The sequence below is a fragment of the Dendropsophus ebraccatus genome, chromosome 10 (genome assembly GCF_027789765.1).
Source record: "Dendropsophus ebraccatus isolate aDenEbr1 chromosome 10, aDenEbr1.pat, whole genome shotgun sequence".
NCBI lineage: Eukaryota > Metazoa > Chordata > Amphibia > Anura > Hylidae > Dendropsophus > Dendropsophus ebraccatus.
Window position 1 is genome coordinate 6,448,951 of NC_091463.1, and position 19,100 is coordinate 6,468,050.

At 50.5% G+C, this 19,100-nt stretch overlaps 2 protein-coding genes across 2 annotated transcripts in view; one reads left to right on the top strand and one right to left on the bottom strand.

Annotated features, from left to right (window-relative positions):
- The first annotated feature begins 1,663 nt into the window (after nt 1-1,663).
- GTF3C4 (general transcription factor IIIC subunit 4) overlaps nt 1,664-19,100 on the top strand; it is a 660,517-nt gene continuing 643,080 nt past the window's right edge. The window contains exon 1 of the mRNA XM_069986646.1: nt 1,664-1,738. The gene's annotated coding sequence lies outside the window, so the exon portion shown is untranslated. The remainder of the gene's footprint in view (nt 1,739-19,100) is intronic.
- The window catches only part of MED27 (mediator complex subunit 27), a 160,499-nt gene continuing 157,410 nt past the window's right edge, over nt 16,012-19,100 (bottom strand). The window contains exon 8 of the mRNA XM_069943620.1: nt 16,012-16,119. Coding sequence (XP_069799721.1) covers nt 16,027-16,119 — 93 coding nt within the window. The 3' untranslated portion in view covers nt 16,012-16,026. The remainder of the gene's footprint in view (nt 16,120-19,100) is intronic.

Consider the following 19,100-nt stretch of genomic DNA (forward strand, 5'->3'; position numbering starts at 1 on the left):
AAAAATAAGCAGGCAAAACGCAGGTTGGCTTTATACAATTGTTCTGCGTTAAAATATGCAATTGCGTATTTTTGAAGCATGAAGCTACATGCGTTTTTCGCACAGGTTGTTAACAACTGATGCTTTGCTAACAACAAGCTTCACGCTTCAAAAATACGCAATTGCGTATTTTAACGCAGAACAATTGTATAAAGCCAACCTGCGTTTTGCCTGCTTATTTTTAAGACTGATTCACGCGAAATACGTCAAGTGGGTTTGTACCCTAAGGGTGCGTTCACACCTACAGGATCAGCAGATTTGATGGTGTGTTCAGTTATTTAAATAAAATCTGCTGCGGATCTGCAGCATTAAATAAGCTGCGGATCCAGTAAGTGTGAACGTACCCTAAACCAAGTTACTCTTAAACCAAGGTACCACTATATATATATAAAGGAAATAAATAGGATCAGTATTATATGTACACAGTGACTCCATCAGCAGAATAGTGAGTGCAGCTCTGGAGTATAATACAGGATGTAACTCAGGATCAGTAATGTAATGTATGTACACAGTGACCTCACCAGCAGAATAGTAGTGCAGCTCTGGAGTATAATACAGGATGTAACTCAGAATCAGTAATGTATGTACACAGTGACCCCACCAGCAAGTGCAGCTCTGGAGTGGTGATTGCAGCTCCAATTAGTTTTGGGTGTGGTCCTGCTGTGCGAGTCTGCTGCTCCTGAGCTCCAAGCAAGATCTGCCCCTGGGCCTGCTCTCTCCTCCCCAGGGAGGGAGCGGGTTTCCAGGCATGAGCGAGAGAGGCGAGGTCCAGGCTTCTGTTTCCCGAGGTAGGCCGCCGGGGAGCAGGAGAAGCCAGCAAGTGGCCTGTACACCTGAGGATTCGGGGATGAGTCGTTCCACCAGGAGTCGCAGTACTTCCATTCCTACTCTCCCCACTGAGGCTGTGGACAACCAGAGAAGCCAAAAGGTTTCCAAAAAGGAAGAATCCACCTCAGGAAAGCAGAGTGCCACCAGCAGAAAGCCAGGTACTTCTGGAGGAAAGCTGAGTGCTCACGGGGGTGAAGCTGACCTCGGTGAGGAAGGCTGGGGAGTGCAGAGGGCCCGGGAGTCTGTCTCCACCTATGGCTCCCGGGTCATGAGCCACCTCCGTGAGTATGAAGAAGCCAGCAAGTCTCTGAGGAGGCTCCGGGAGGAAGTGTGCTACGCCCGTGCCAGGGCTAACCAGGCTACAAAGAGGAAGAAGTCTGAGATCCAGGCGGAGGTAAAGAAACTTGAAGGTGAAATAAGAGATTTGGAGGAGAGGAAAGCGGAGATACGGGAGATGAGTGGTGGATTTAAAGAAAAACTTATAAATGATGACCGTTTCTGGGAGATGGCTGATAACAGAGAAAGAAGGTTGATGGGGCTGTAACCTGAAAGCCAGGTGGATGATGATGATGATGATGATGATGACGACAACAACGATGAGATGGATGAAGACCAACAGCCAGACCCACCTGGCAGCCTGCAGCAACACCAGCAGGCTCCGTACAGTGGGCCCCCTGCACAGCAGCCAGTGGTGACACCTGCCGACTCAGGGGAGGACAGTGACAGCATCGGCCAGGGAGGGGCGCTCATGGCCCAGATCAGGATGATCGAGTCCCCAGTGTGCCCTCAGAACTTTGTGTTTGGAGATGAACTCCCAGAGGAGGCACCTGGGGGCAAGAAGGGAAAGACCAAGGCAAAGCAGCAAGAAGTGGTGAGTTATATCTACACCTCCCTCCCTGAGACCCCTGAGCCGGCCGCAGGGTCCGTTCATTGTGCGAGCCCCATTACCCAGCCCGTGTTCTGTAGTGGACTCGGTGCAAAGGTGCGGGGAGAATACAGATGCTAAAAGGGCGCTGAGCTCCAGCCTTGTTTGTAGTAGCAGGGATGGAGCAGAGAAGGCATCGGCCAAACGGCCGGACAGTGAGGGTGGCCCAGCGGTGGGCAAAAAGGCAGACTCCGGTGCTGTAGTTCGCTCCCCTGTGGTGACCCAGTGCCGGAGGTAGTTGCGGGGGCTCCAGACGCTCCCAATAAGACTGGCCGAATAAAAACTGAAAAAAGGGAAATTTTGTTTTGTATTGGTGCCACTGATCCCACTGATCAGCGGCATGTGGACAATGCTAAAGACACTGCTGATGAGGCGGAGGGCACTAAAAAGAACAGAGTTGGGATGGCCTCTAGACCGGGCAAGCAGGCTGTCCGGTCCCTTAAAGGGCCAGCGGAGGCTGTCCCAGCTCTAGTGCCCCGGGATGCTGAGGCAAAAATGATAGCAAGAACAAAAGACTCATCATTATCATCCTGTGCTGCATCTGCTGCTGGTCCAGCCAGTGTGAATGAGGGAGGGGATGGGGGTGCGGGGTGTATGAATGATGAAGTGATGGAGTGTGGGGTGACCAGGGACAGTGTTATTGGGGGTGGTAGTGATGGTGTTATGGGGGGTGGTGATGTTATTGGGGGTGGGAATGATGTGATCGGGGAAAATGTTATTGCAGGTGGTGGTAATGTTACTGGGGACAATGTCATTGAAGATGGTGATGCTGTTATTGGGGGTGGTGGTGATGCTATGGGGAGGATTGGGGAAGTTACTAGAGACAATGTTATTGGGGGAGGTGGTGATGGTGGTGTAGGGGCAGGGACTGGTCCGGTTGCACCCCCAGCAGTGACGGCCCCTAGGAGAAGTTATGCGGGGGCCGCTGCTGCTGGGGGAGGTAGAATGCCCTCCTCATCTCCAGGCTCTGGGGACGGCATGTTGCGATGGCGTTTCCTGGAGGCTCTTAAGAAGGGGGAAAGATCGATCAATGTAGAGGGAAGAGAGGTTGATCTATCCTACTGGATAGAAAGGCATGGCCTTGCTGCCTTCCGAGAACAAAGAGGAGGGGACACCACTTGGTCCCTTCCAACAGCCGGGCAGGGTGGTTTCCGTAGGAATGTGGTTCGTCTTCGGTGGCGGGGCAGTGATACATGTCCTTCAAGGACCAAGGTGGTTGAGCTCCTGCTGAAGATGAGCTTCAAGGCAACTGACATCTATGCTTTGATACATCCTCATGGTACACCCGAGTTCGATGTCAGTTTTGTTCGGCCGGAGAGGCTTGAGCTTTTCTGGTCGAACTATGAATTGATAAAGAACGAGCCCGGCTGGCGGGACTTTGCCGTGCAGGCATTGTCTCGCCAAAATGAAGTCAAGAGAGTGACCGTCTTGACCCGTAATGAGTCACTCTCTTGTGTGGATATCATGACATGGTTAGGGCGGTACGGTGAGGTCATTGGTATTCCACAAAAAAATAGGGATGAGTTTGGCGTCTGGTCAGGGGCCTGGACGTTTGTGGTAAAACTCAGACGTTCAGGAAATACGGTTACCCATATTCCATCTTCTGCCTTCCTCGGGAGAGATCGTATCCAGATCTTCTACCAGGGTCAGCCGAAGCTCTGTCACAGGTGCGGCGACCCCACACACTTCAGTGCCAACTGTACGGTACAGAAATGTGCCTTGTGTGGGGGTGTAGGCCATCATGCTGCATCTTGTGCGGAGATTAGGTGTCACCTGTGTGGTGACTTAGGTCACCCTTTCAGTCGTTGTCCCCGTTCCTTTGCCAATGCGGTCTTGGCCCCGGCGGGTAAAGGCCGAGAGCTGGAATCTGCTGGGGAGGGGACTAGCAGGGGTGAAGGATCTGAGGGGCCAGTGAGGAATAGCAAGAAGATGACACCAGCGAGACTGAGACGTCTTGATAAGCGCCAAAAGGAGAGGGCCATGGGGGAATCCCGAGTTACTGGGAGAACCTCTGGTCCTGTCCCAGAGGCCAGTCATGCTGCTGAGGCCCTGAGGGATGATGAACTGAATGAGGAGGTCAGGAGGTTGCGTAGAGAGGAAGGTGCTGTCACCCCTGAGTCGTCCCATTGTGAGAGCGCGAATGAGGATGACGGGGAGGGATGGCAGGAGAAGAAACGTAAGCGGGGTACAAGTAGAAAAAAGGGAGATTTGAGATCTTCTCCTACCCTGGTCCAGGTGCAAAAGGAAGGTGAGACTTGCTCCCCTCTGATCGGTCTTTCTAATCAGTTCCAAGCCCTCAACAACATCTCTTCCTCTCCAGAAGAGGAAGCTGAGGGTGAGGTTCTGAAGGTGGCGGCAAAGCCTCCAGGGGGCGCCGAGTCTTTTTCTCCTGGGGAGGTTGTGTCCTCAGGGGAGGGGACTGGCCCGGAGTCTGGGGACGAGGACGGTAATATTGATAGGCCTGGTGATATGGACACTTCAGTATCACTAAAAAGGGTTATGAGTTCTTCTGACGTGGAGTGTGAGGAGGGTAAGAAAGGGGGTGGGAAGAAGAAAGCCATCGAACTCAATCACCCATGATGGCGGCACCCTCTCCGTTGACGCTGGCTTCCATTAATGTAGCCAGCATTAAGTCAGATACGGCTAGATTTGCGGCCTATGATTATTTTGCCCACATTAATGCTGACATTTTCTTTTTGCAGGAGACCAGGCTAACAGACATGTCATCTATATTTAAAGCCAGAAGGGAATGGAGGAATGGGCCCTCCTACTGGTCTCTTGCGGCCGAGCCGTATAGCGGGGTGGCGGTACTTTTTGCCGCACCGGTAGAATGCCGACGGGTTATTGAGTTAGAAATGGGGAGGTGCCTGATTCTAGATGTCCTCATGAAGGGACAAGAACTTCGCCTTATTAACATCTATGGTCCACAGTCCAAGTGGGATCGGAAGTGTCTCTTTATGAGGATCAAGCCCTATCTTTTTATGGCAGGTGATCTTTGGAGGGGACTTCAATGCTGTCACGAGGCCCCAGGATAGGGGAGGTTCCAGAGACAAGCTGACATGATGGCGTCGCCCTGAATAGTATAGCTAGTGAGGCTCGCCTGGTGGATGTTCACATCCGGCATACACCAGGCCACGCGGGATTCACCTATCATAGGGGTAGTTGTAGGTCCAGGATAGACAGGTTTTATTTAAAGGAGGAAGCCGTCTCTTCAGCGGTTTCCGTTGTTGAGGTGGAGTTCTCCGACCACTGTTTCATTTTGTTTTCTCTGAATGTTACAGAGACCCCCCGGATAGGTAGAGGCTACTGGAAGCTCAATTCGTCTCTCTTGGAAGAAGCGGAAATAAGACAGTCCTTTGAGGATTTTCTTCAGAGCCAGGTACCATTGCTGGGCCTTTGTAGCAGTAAGTCAGAGTGGTGGGAGATGTTCAAAAAAAGGGTTGCGAGATTCTTCCGCCAGCTCTCGAGCCTCAGGAGTCTGGACAGGTATCGCCTGTACCAGGGCCTGAGGAAGAAACTTGAATGTCTTGTCTCGACTGGAGGTAGTTGTGATGATATCTCCAGAGTGAAAGCCTTGCTAATGAGGTGCCAGTATGATAGACACGCATCTTTGGTTTTTGAGAGGGACTACGGGAAGTACCGCTCGCCCGACCCTTACAGAAACTGCAAGATGTCAGTGAATAGTAAAATCGTCTCAGGACTGATTGATAGTACAGGATCCCTGAAAAGGTCCAGATCAGGGATTCTGGAGGTTGTCAGATCCTTTTACTCGCACCTCTTGGGGAGGAAGGATCTAGATCGGGATAAGGCCTCAGCTTTCTTGACTGAAACCGTCCCTGAACCAGGGGTAGACCCCTCTCTTGTCGTTTTGACAGAGATGATCCAAGAAGAGGAAGTCAGGGTGGCTATTGATGGTCTTGCCCTCAAGAAGTCACCCGGTCCAGATGGCTTAACATCTGAGTTCTATAAGACCTTTAAGGACACTTTTGTTCCCCTCTTGACTGAGGTATTTAATGAGTGTCTCTTCTCGGGCACTCTGCCGAGGTCAATGAGGAGGTCAGCCTTGATCATCTTGTCAAAGGGTAAAGACCCGTCCCGCATTGAGAATTGGGGTCCCATAGCGCTTCTCAATGTGGACAGAAAGATTTCTGGCAAAAGTGCTGTTTAATCGGCTGGTGAAGTTTGCACCCCAGCTCCTTTCGGGGGCCCAGCATTGCTCTGTTCCAGGCCGCAGTACCTTTAGTGCTGTGCTCGGTGTCCGGGAGGCTGTGGAGCAGGGTAGGGCGGGTCAGTGGAAGGGGTACTTGCTGTCCTTGGATCAGGCAAAAGCGTTTGATCGGGTTAACCACGAGTACCTCTGGTCTGTCCTTCTGAGATATGGCCTGACGAGGGGGTTTGCTGATTGGCTTAAGACCTTGTATGCAGGGGCAGAGAGTTTCCCGCTTGTGAATGGTTGGATTGGCCGCTCTTTTGAGGTTGGGTCTGGTGTCCGTCAGGGTTGCCCTTTGAGCCCACTGTTGTACGTGTTTGCAATTGATCCTTTCCTTAGGAGGATTCATTGTGGACCGTTGACAGGGGTGAGAATGGACCCTGCGGTGCCGGATTCCACTCCAAGGGTGGTAGCGTACGCCGATGATGTCACCATATTCGTCTCCTCGCAAGAGGAGGTGCAGTGTGTGATGTCAGAGGTGGAGCGCTACTCAGAGGCATCTGGGTCCAAGATCAACCAGGGTAAGTGTGAGAGTCTCTGGCTGGGAGGTGGAGATCCTGGATTTGATCTCCCGGACACCCTTCCAGAGCCCCAGGAGTTTGCAAAAGTTCTTGGCATTGAATTTGGCCAAGGGGATTACCCCAAACAAAACTGGGACAGCAGGCTTAAGATCGCCGCTCAGAAGGTGGATCAGTGGAAGGGTTGGTCTTTGACCCTCAGGGAAAGGGTTAACCTGATCAAAACTTTTTCTGCTCCCTTTGCTGATATATCTGGGCAGTGTTTGCATTTTGCCAGAGCCGCTCTGGACTCGGGTCTACAGTGTGTTCTTCCACCTGTTATGGGGGAATAGACTGAACCTAGTCAAGAGGGAGGTTACTTACCGTACGAGGAGACAAGGGGGGTTGTGTATGGTCAACCCCGTGGTGTTCCTGGTGAATACCTTTCTTAAGACCAACATTGCAAACCTCTGGAAAGAGAGGGCTCCTCCGTGGGTATTCTCCTGTAGGGGATGGTTTCGGCCTTTCTTCCAGGAATGGGAGACAGGAGGGCAAGTGAAGGATCTCCGCACACCACACGGGCATCTTCCGGCTTATGCTACCCTGGTTCTGAAGGTCATTCGTCGATGGGGTTTGGGGATGTGGGAGATTAGGACTCTGTCGAGGAAATTCCTTGACAATAGGGTCCTGTCATCCCATTTCCAAAAACCGCTGACGCTCAAGGATTGCCCAAGCCGGGATCTGGAGGTTGGTTTGGGCCTATTGAATTCCATCAGGATCCCCTTGAAGTTTTGGGACTTGGCTTGGCGCTGCTTCCATGGGAAACTGTATGTGAGGGACAATCTGAAGTGCAGGAGCTCTGAGGATCGGGGATGTCCCTGGGAGGAGTGTGGAGGCATGCTGGAAAGCATGGAGCATTTTCTGCTTCATTGTCCCTTTAATACAGAGGTTTACACCAGGGTGGGCGCTTCCATCGGGTGGCCCAGGTTGGCCCGTCTCTCCTATGCGGAATGGGCCTATGGAGCATTCAGAAACCTTGGTGGCTGGGACCGGAGCACTTTATTCCTAGTCAGCATAGTGGTCAGGTACCACACATGGAGTGCACGGTGTTTAGTGTCGACGCAGCGTAAAATCCCCCCTGTGGATGAGGTGGTTAGGGGCACAGCGCCTCCTGTGGATGAGGTGGTTAGGGGCACAGCGCCTCCTGTGGATGAGGTGGTTAGGGGCACAGCGCCCCCTGTGGATGAGGTGGTTAGGGGCACAGCGCCCACTGTGGATGAGGTGGTTAGGGGCACAGCGCCCCCTGTGGATGAGGTGGTTAGGGGCACAGCGCCCCCTGTGGATGAGGTGGTTAGGGGCACAGCGCCCACTGTGGATGAGGTGGTTAGGGGCACAGCGCCCCCTGTGGATGAGGTGGTTAGGGGCACACTCGGTGACCTGGTGAAGGTGCGCTCTCTGGAGTACGAGAGGCTGGGGGCTGGTAGGGCCTCTTGTCTTTGGAGGGGCTCTGCCTATAAGGTTCCTTAGCCTGCGTCTCCTCTCCTGGTGGCGGCTGATGCTGGCACCTTAGTCTTTTGTTTTGTGCTGTAGAGATACTGGAGTATAGGGCTTGCAGGCGCTGATCTTGGGCTTTCGGGCTGTGTGTGGGGCTGAGAAGTCTCATTATTGTTGGGTTTAGTAAGTTATATATTTTTGTATTGTGATTGTCTTTGTATGTTTGTATAAATTGTATATACTGTATGTATTATATATGTTTTGTTTGCACCTGGGGTTCGGGTTTAGTGATAGGTTGGGTGGTGGGTAAAAGGGGGGAGGGGGCTTCTGTGGGACTTTGTTGGGACTTTATATATATATAAAATCCTGGGCTGGTTCATGGACGTCCGTGATCATGTACTGGGGGCATGGGATGCGGGACCAGCTCAGGGCCAAAAAAAAAAAAAAAAAAAAAAAAATATATTATATGTATTGTTTAGTTATAGGTTATTATTTTGTATCGTGTCTTGTTTAGTTTTAGTTTATTTGTGTAATGATGTCTTGTTTAGTTGGTGTTGGGTTGAGTAGAATTATGTCTGTGGTATTAGGTTGTGCACAATGCAACTGGGCCAGGGGGTTCACATTTAGTTATTTATATAGGTGTATAGTATATAGTAGTGTATATAGGTGTATAGTATATAGTAGTATATATAGGTTTGTATATAGTAGTGTATATAGCTTATTAATATGTTTAGCTAAATAGTTTATATTGTGAATATATTGTATATGGGTGTATATATTGTATATAGGTATATGGGTGTATATATTGTATATAGGTGTATATAGGTATATTGGTTGTATGTGTGGAGGAATGAGTGCGGGGATTGACCGGTGGTTTCATTTTTCTATTTATTGTTTTGTTCTGGTCAGATATGGTGTGTTATTTCTGTATTTATTACGTTTAAAATTTTAATAAAAGAAATACAGGATGTAACTCAGGATCAGTAATGTAATGTATGTACACAGTGATCCCACCAGCAGAATAGTGAGCGCAGCTCTGGAGTATACAGTTGTGTAACTACAAGTTCCAGACTTTTCTCTGTGCGCCCCCCACCCGGTAGAGGTTGGGCGAGGACACGGCTCCGGCAGGGCTCTCTGTACTCCGCTGTTAATTATTCATGCTTCTGTTTATTTTGGTCTAATAAAGTCACCTTGTTTCTTGGCTTTGATGGGATGGAGCGCGGATCTGACGGGGATTGTCAGGAGGAAGAGCTGCCAAGACGACGCGCAGAACCGCACACAACTCCATCATCTTCTCCTAGGCAGCCGGAGTGACAGCAGAGCACGGGGGTCCCGGGACTGAAGGTTCTGTACTCAGATACTCCACATCAAGGGGTTCAGTATCAATCACATCGCAACAATGTATCCGAGTGAGGACATCACCGTGCAGGACGGGATGGAGAATGCTGGATAATAGTCTCCCCCCCACCATCTGCTGTATCCCCATCTGTGCCCAGAGGAACATATAGCGCCCCCTATAGACCAGAGACAGGGCCATAAAGACAGGTGCAAGGGAACCACGCTGACACTCGGGGGACAGGATGGTGACACTCGGGGTACAGGATAGTGACACTCGGGGGACAGGATGGTGACACTCGGGGGACAGGATAGTGACACTCGGGGGACAGGATAATGACTCGGGGTGCAGGACGGTGACACTCGGGGGACAGGACGGTGACACTCGGGGGACAGGACGGTGACACTCGGGGGACAGGACGGTGACATTCGGGGGACAGGATGGTGACACTCGGGGGACAGGATAGTGACACTCGGGGTGCAGGATAGTGACACTCGGGGTGCGGGATAGTGACACTCGGGGTACAGGATAGTGACACTCGGGGGACAGGATAGTGACACTCGGGGTGCAGGATGGTGACACTCGGGGTACAGGACAGTGACACGGGGGACAGAATAATGACACGGGGTGTAGGATAGTGACACTCGGGGTACAGGACAGTGACACGGGGGACAGAATAATGACAGTTGGGGTACAGGATAGTGAAACTCGGGGTACAGGATAGGGAGACACTGACACTGTTTCTTGTGGTGTTACATAGGACTGCCGGTCCGAGCATGCTCACAGTGCTATGTGTGGTGTATGTGATGGCTGCAGCTCTGCTACATATGAGGAGAGAGGAGATGGACGCTCCCTCCAAGGCCGCCCTCCCCCCCCCCTCCTCACATGATACAAGACACGTCTCATGAATGTTACATTTCCTCGGAATTACCGGGGACGTTCGGCTCCTCGGAGGCTCCAGGATGGAGTTGACTTTTACGGCCTGATGACTTGGAAAACTTTTTCCCATAAATGGAAGCGGAGGCCAGAGGGGGCCCGGGAGGAAGCGCGGCGGCGGCGGCTGACAGGAGGCCTTGAGGAGGAAATTGCGCTCTTTTTCTGTGTCTTGATCAATACGAGCTCCTGAGGCAAAGAGAGGAACAGCGGCAAACGGCCATGAAAAATGCATGACGGGGGTGCGGGGGCTCCCGGGGGGCACAAATTAAACAATCCCCAACATGTGTAACAGTATTGACATTGAAGTGAAAGTGAGAACGGGGAAGGTGAAGGGAACGGGAAACGTCTCCTCTCAGACTGCCGCACAAGGGGGAAATTAAAGGGATTGTTCAACAAAATCTTATTCTTTCAAATCAACTGGTGCCAGAAAGTGTCAGAGATTCATCATTTACTTCTACAAAAAAAAAATCTCCAGCCTTGCAGTACTTATCAGCTGCTGTATGTCCTGCAGGAAGTGGTGTATTCTCTCCAGTCTGACACAGAGCTCTCTGCTGCCACCTCTGTCCATGTCAGGAACTGTCCAGAGCAGGAGAGGTTTTCTATGGGGATTTGCTGCTGCTCTGGACAGTTCCTGACATGGACAGAGGTGGCAGCAGAAAGCACCGTGTCAGACTGGAGAGAATACACCACTTCCTGCAGAGCATACAGCAGCTGATAAGTACTGGAAGACTGGAGAAGCTTCTCTCTGGGGCTCAAACACCTGCAAATCCCATCAGGGACATTTTATGGCTGGGAGTTGTAGTTTTGCAACAGCTGGAGGGGGGGGGGGGGGGATACGTATTGTTGTGGCCTCTCTGTTCTATAGACAGGACCACAATGATAGTAGATAGAAGGTTGGGTATATAGCCAGTGCCATGTATTGTGGGCAGGTATCTCAGGGAGCACCTGACAATACCTGCACTTCCCATTGGCTTCTATGAGAGGTAAGGACATTGGTTCCCGAGGAAGCCGCCTACTTCACAATGTAACATAGAAAGGTGTCGGGTCCATCTATTGTGGTGAATCCTGTCAGGATGACATTATAAAACTGGTTAGTGAATGGATAGAACGCCTGGCGAGCACATCATGTGACCTCTGAGGTATATACATAGGGTAAAGTGTATCCGCCATCTATCAACACATTACACTGAATTCCGGGAGGTTCTTGTATGAACTGAAACACATTGATATCTAGTTATATGACAACTTGCTGTAAAAAACGGACATCACCCTGCAAGAGAACGGACAATGGAAGCACAGGTGATGGCGTAATAGGATTCCACTGCTTTATACTGAAGTAAAGGCTTGGGGAGTGACTCCTCACTATGAGGAGAGCCCGTGCAACGTCCTGAGAGGAGAGACCGTGCAACGTCCTATGAGGAGAGACCGTGCAACGTCCTATGAGGAGAGACCGTGCAACGTCCTATGAGGAGAGACCGTGCAACGTCCTGAGAGGAGAGACCGTGCAAGGTCCTGAGAGGAGGGCCCGTGCAACGTCCTATGAGGAGAGACCGTGCAACATCCTGAGAGGAGAGCCCGTGCAACGTCCTATGAGGAGAGACCGTGCAACGTCCTATGAGGAGAGACCGTGCAACGTCCTATGAGGAGAGACCGTGCAACATCCTGAGAGGAGAGCCCGTGCAACGTCCTATGAGGAGAGACCGTGCAAGGTCCTGAGAGGAGGGCCCGTGCAATGTCCTAGGAGGAGAGCCCGTGCAACGTCCTATGAGGAGAGCCCGTGCAACGTCCTATGAGGAGAGACCGTGCAACGTCCTATGAGGAGAGACCGTGCAACATCCTGAGAGGAGAGCCCAAGCAACGTCCTATGAGGAGAGACCGTGCAAGGTCCTGAGAGGAGGGCCCGTGCAATGTCCTAGGAGGAGAGCCCGTGCAACGTCCTATGAGGAGAGCCCGTGCAACTTCCTATGAGGAGAGCCCGTGCAACGTCCTATGAGGAGAGCCCGTGCAACGTCCTATGAGGAGAGACCGTGCAACATCCTGAGAGGAGAGCCCGTGCAACGTCCTATGAGGAGAGACCGTGCAAGGTCCTGAGAGGAGGGCCCGTGCAATGTCCTAGGAGGAGAGCCCGTGCAACGTCCTATGAGGAGAGCCCGTGCAACTTCCTATGAGGAGAGCCCGTGCAACGTCCTATGAGGAGAGCCCGTGCAACGTCCTATGAGGAGAGCCCGTGCAACGTCCTATGAGGAGAGACCGTGCAACATCCTGAGAGGAGAGCCCGTGCAACGTCCTATGAGGAGAGACCGTGCAAGGTCCTGAGAGGAGGGCCCGTGCAACGTCCTAGGAGGAGAGCCCGTGCAACGTCCTATGAGGAGAGCCCGTGCAACTTCCTATGAGGAGAGCCCGTGCAACGTCCTATGAGGAGAGCCCGTGCAACGTCCTATGAGGAGAGCCCGTGCAACGTCCTATGAGGAGAGCCCGTGCAACGTCCTATGAGGAGAGAACATGCAGTGACCTATGAGGACGGTCTGTGCAATGACCTATGAGGTGAGACCGTGCAACGTCCTATGAGGGAAGAACGTGCAATGACCTATGAGGACGGTCTGTGCAACGTCCTATGAGGGAAGAACGTGCAATGACCTATGAGGACGGTCTGTGCAACGTCCTATGAGAGCCAGTGCAATGGACTATGAGGAAAGACCGTGCAATGTCCTATGAGGAGAGACCGTGCAACATCCTATGAGGACAGACCGTGCAACGTCCTATGAGGACAGACCGTGCAACGTCCTATGAGGAGAGACTGTGCAACGTCCTATGAGGACAGACCGTGCAACGTCCTATGAGGATAGCCTGTGCAATGTCCTATGAGGGGAGACAGTGTAATGTCCTATGAGAAGAGACCGTGCAACGTCCTATGAGAAGAGACCGTGCAACGTCCTATGAGAAGAGACCGTGCAACGTCCTATGAGGAGAGCCCGTGCAATGCATTGTGGGCAGATAGCTCAGTGAGACAATATTACAATACATTCACTTCCCATTGGCATCTATGAGAGGTAAGGACTGGAAATGCCTTATCAGTTCAGGAGTTCCTGTTTCTCTCACGGGACAAGCACATAGTTCAGGTTTCCAATGACTTCTATGAGAGGTAAGGACTCAAAACGAGTGACTATCACTCCAACAGAGTGTTCTCTGCACCGGCTGTGAGTGCTGCCCAGGGATGTGAAGCATTTCAGGTTTTCATTCACTTCAATGAGAGGTAAGAGCATGAAACAGACGGACATCAATCAACAAGACCCTTTTCTGCTGTGGCTGCAACGGCCGCACTGTGACATCGTCATACATTACCGATAGTTCTGCTGACAGTCGTGTCACATGTTGTGGTGACCACGCATTTCAGGACACAGCAATGCACATTGACACAAATGGTTACTGCCTTGTGACAGATACATGAAAGAAGAGCCAGGGGGTTAATGGTTGTCCTAACACGTTCTTTCTCTGTGCAAAGCATTGTGGGTAGAGGTCACTGAGTCGCCAGAACTTGATGATCCTGATGATAGAACATTCAGGTCTTCACATGAATTAGTGATCAGCCACAAGTATTAAACTCTTCCATGATTCATAGTGGACAAAGACTGAGCCTATCCTGGATGTGAGGAGAGGACGCCTGATAACCCCGCCTACTATGGCACATAAAGGGAGGAGCTACACCTAAGCCCCGCCCAGCTGATCTGCATGTTGCAGCAAGGCTTGATGGGATTGTATGAAAGGATTCTGGACTTCCCCTCTAAGTGCCTTATTACACCAATTATCGCTCCGTGTAATAGACAATGATCAGATGATGACAATGATCATCAGCTGATTGTTGGTTTAAGTTTGGACCTAAAATTGTCAGGCGTCGACCGCACATCGCCACATGTAACAGCGATGCGTGGTTAATGGCTGACGATTGCCCAAACACCAGACACCTTACCTCTCCCAGCTCCTGTTCTTCTCTCCTGTGCTCCGCAGCTTCCCAGTCCTGATGGCTGCAGCGTCCTGTCAGCTGACGGGCCGCTCAGCCAATCACAAGCCGGGGAGCTGCGGAGCACAGGAGAGAAGAACGGGAGCGGGGAGAAGTAAGGTGTCCGGTGTTTGGGCAATCGTCGGCCATTGGCCGCGACTAGGTCCAGACCTAAACCAACGATCAACTAGTGAAATAGGGCACTTACACACTCGATACATCCTCAACCTGAAGATCTCCAGCTGTTGCAAAACTACAATTCCCATCATGCCTGGCCAGCTGGAGGGCCACTGTTCCCCATCCCTGCCCTTTACGGAAGCATTCTAACTATTGCAAAACTACACCTCCCAGCATGCCCTGCCAACATACAGCTGCAGCATAGCCCAATCTGTGACTCTCCAGCTGCTCCATTTATAACTCTTAGGTCGGGGCATGCTGGGAGTTGTAGTTTTGCGACAGCTGGAAGACCACAGGAAGGAGTACGTTGTATTACAGCATATGCAATGCCCATGACTGCAGAGGGCGCTATAGGCTCCTATCTGGTCATGAAGGAGTTAACTCCGTCCAGGAACTGCCATGAAGTAACATCAGGAAGGTAATTGTGTGGTGAAGGAGATCAATAATGATTTCCAACCAGCTCCCGTCTTCTTAAGGACACGATCCAGTTGCCTTTTAAGCCTAATGGTTTGCTGGTAGTGCGGGCCAAGATGTCACCCGTTGCGGAGAGAGCGCTGAGCGATGGGATGGAGCGCCCCCCAGCTGAGGTTCCCCGCAGCGCACTGACGCCAGACATCTGCAGGTGAAACGGCCAAGCACTAAAAGCTGCTCCGGCCACATCAGCGATAAGGAGCGAGTCCCATCTAATATTCATATCTCCCATATAGCCGCCACAATCGTGCTGCGGTGTGCAGATTCCTAGAGAACAAAGCCTTAAAGGGGTAGTTCACTAAAAAAAACTTATTTCAGATCAACTGGTGCCAGAAAGAGCCAGGGTTTTGTAATTTACTTCTATTTAAAAATCTCCAGTCTTCCAGTACTTATCAGCTGCTGTATGTCCTGCAGGAAGTGGTGTATTCTTTCCAGTCTGACACAGTGCTCTCTGCTGCCACCTCTGTCCATGTCAGGAACTGTCCAGTGCAGTAGCAACTCCCATAGAAAACCTCTCCTGCTCTGACAGTTCCTGACGTGGACAGAGGTGGCAGCAGAGAGCACTGTGTCATACTGGAGAGAATACACCACTTCCTGCAGGACATACAGCAGCTGATAAGTACTGGAAGACTGGAGCATTTTAAATAGAAGTAAATTAAGAATCTGTGTAACTTTCTGAAACCAGTTGATTTGAAATAATTTTTTTATAGCCGGAGTATCCTTTTAAAGGCTGACGCCGGTGACCCGAGGCCTCTGGGTATGCTGGCCTGTCCCTATTAAGGTGCAGGGAAATAGCACATTACCAGGAGGCAGACAAGATTGACCCACTTATGGGACCGGCCCATCTGGCATTGGCCAGAAATGCCAGAAGGCCAGTCCAGCCCTGTCTCATACATCTCTCTCTCTCTTCAATAAGAATCAGTATTGTCCTGAGCAGAGTCTGTCCACTCTGATAGACTGTTACTATGTATCAACGCAGGTAAAGTTTCAGCCAGGAGACTGTCCCATGTTTGTCACTAGGATCTAGCCAGGGTGTGGTGCCCTCTGTAAGGCTGCGGGGCGACCAACAGGTTCCGCACCACCCTGCAACCCCAGACTAGGGTGACCAACCTCTATTTACTGGTGACGGTGGACACTGGGGTAGCAGTCTAGCTGGAAGTCAGGAGTAGGGCGGCCATCCACCCAGGAGCCTTGGAAGCACACTGTGACCTGGAGGGAAATGGAAAGACCGCATAAGCCGATCAGCTGGTAGAGAGGACTCGCTACAGAAAAGCTTGTTTAGCTCGTAGAGCATTGTCTAGACCAGGGGCATTAAACATGCTGCACAACAGCTATTGTGAAACTACAACTCCCATCATGTCCAGGCATGATGGGAATCGTAGATTTGCATCAGCTAGAGGGCCGTGAGTTTGACCCCCCCTGTTCTGGACTAAAAACAACTGTACATGCACCAGGCCAGGATATAAGTGAGTGTTCCCATTCACTGACAGCAAGCAGGGAGTGACGGCCGCAGCGTTTAGCACTCATTGTGCTACTTTACCCCAGAGCTCGCAGCAGCTGCAGAGACCTCATTAGCGGAGGAGCTGGACTGAGGCGTCGTCGCTGCTTTGGCTAATCATCTCCGCGCACAGATCAGGCTTCCTGTGTGTGTGATCTTTGCATGAACCCTCATGGGGGCGGGGGAGCTGTGAAGCAGCTAAGATTCAGCCTATAGACCGATGAGAGCAGACAGCGCCCCCTACTACTGTTAGAGGGGATGTCCATGATGGGCAACACCTGTCCAATGGCCCATTGTTCACCCAATTTTTTTTCTTTCAAATCAACTGGTGCCAGAAAGTGCCAGAGATTTGTAATTTACTTCTATTTAATAATCTCCAGTCTTCCGGTACTTATCAGCTGCTGTACAGTGAGTCCAAGAAGTATTTGATCCCTTGCTGATTTTCTTTGTTTGCCCACTAATAAAGACATGATCATTCTATACTTTTAATGGTAGATGTATTCTTACATGGAGAGACAGAATATTAAAAAGAAAATCCAGAAAATAAATCTAGGGAATATATATTAATTGATTTGTATTTCATGGAGTGAAATAAGTATTTGATCCCTTAGTATTCATTAGCAGTTCTGGCTTTTACAGACCAGTTAGACACTCCCAATCAACTTGTTACCTGACCTGAAGCCGCCTGTTCTCACTAATCACTTGTGTGAAAAACAACTGTCCACAGAATCAGACAGATCACACAGATTTCAAGTCTCCAACATGGGTAAAACCAAAGAGCTGTCACAGGACCTCAGAGTCAGAATTGTTGACCTTCACAAAGCTGGAATGGGCTACAAAAAGATTAGTAAGGTGTTGGATGTGAAAGTAACAACTATTGGTGCAATTATCAGAAAGTTTAAAGAGTATAACATGACAACCAACAGACCTCGGCCCGGTGCTCCAAAGAAGATTTCGCCTGGTGGGGTGGCAATGATGCTGAGAACAGTCAGAAATCGTCCTGCAACCACTCGGCAGGAGTTAGCAAATGACCTGAAGGCAGCTGGGACCACAGTTTGCAAGGAAACAATTGGCAACACTTTGCGCAACAATGGATTCACATCCTGCAGTGCCCGAAAGGTGCCCGTGCTGAAGAGAGCACATGTGGAGAGAAGGTGCCCCTGCTGAAGAGAGCACATGTGGAGGCGCGCCTCAAGTATGCCAATCATCATTTGAAAGATGAACCAAGTTATTGGGAGAAGGTTTTGTGGTCAGATGAGACCAAAATTGAACTTTTTGGCCTCAACTCCACCCGCCATGTGTGGAGGAAGAAAAATGCTGCCTATGACCCCAAGAACACTGTGCCCACCGTCAAGCATGGAGGTGGAAGCATAATGTTTTGGGGGTGTTTCTCTGCCAAGGGTACAGGGCTACTTCACCGCATCACTGGGAAGATGGATGGAGCCATGTACCGCACAATCCTGAGGGACAACCTCCTCCCCTCTGCCAGGGTTCTGAAAATGGGCCGTAGTTGGGTCTTCCAACATGATAACGACCCTAAACATACAGCAAAGGCAACAAAGGATTGGCTCAAGAAAAATCACATTAAGGTCATGGAGTGGCCCAGCCAGTCGCCAGACCTCAATCCGATGGAAAATCTATGGAGGGAGCTGAAGGTCAGAGTTGCCAAGCGACAGCCCACCAACCTTCAGGATTTAGAGAGAATCTGCAAAGAAGAGTGGGCCAAGATTCCCCCTGGTGTGTGTGCTAAACTTGTGGTGAACTACAACAAACGTCTCACCGCTGTGCTTGCAAACAAAGGCTTTGCCACTAAGTATTGAGTGTGTTTGGCAAGAGGGATCAAATACTTATTTTCCTCATTGAAATACAAATTAATTAAAATATATTCTTTAAAATTATATTCTGGATTTTTTTCTTGATATTCTGTCTCTCCATGTTAGAATATATCTACCATTAAAAGTGCTGAAGGATAGTGTCTTTATTAGTGGGCAAACAAAGAAAATCAGCAAGGGATCAAATACTTCTTGGACTCACTGTATGTCCTGCAGGAAATGGTGTATTCTCTCCAGTCTGAGTGCTCTCTGCTGCCACCTCTGTCCATGTCAGGAACTGTCCAGAGCAGCAGCAAATCCCCATAGAAAACCTCTCCTGCTCTGGACAGTTCCTGACATGGACAGAGGTGGCAGCAGAGAGCACTGTGTCAAGAAAACACCACTTCCTGCAGGACAAACAGCAGCTAATAAGGACTGGAAGACTGGAGATTATAAATTAGAAGTAAATAAAAAAATCTATATAACTTTCTGACACCAGTTGATTTGAAAGAAAATAAGTTTTGCCCCTTTAAGACCTCCTTCACACATCAGGAAAGTCTAGCCGGATTTCCCGATTTCTTGACACTTAGGTTTCTGTTGGACACCAAAACCAATCAGGATTTTTCCTGAAGATAGGCCCGGAAATTACAGGAAATTTCCCATAACTATCCGGAATTCCGTCACGGATGCTTCATAAAACCCTATGGGCGCAACCAAACTTCCAGACATCTTCGAATATGCATTTGGAAACTGTCCGGAATTCCAGATACACTTGCTTGGCAGCCAGAGCCAGTGCCAGCACCCAGACAAGTGCCGCCAGGTGCTCATGCTGGCCCTATAACAGTGCATGCTGCTACTCAGAAGTGCATACAGTTAAATGG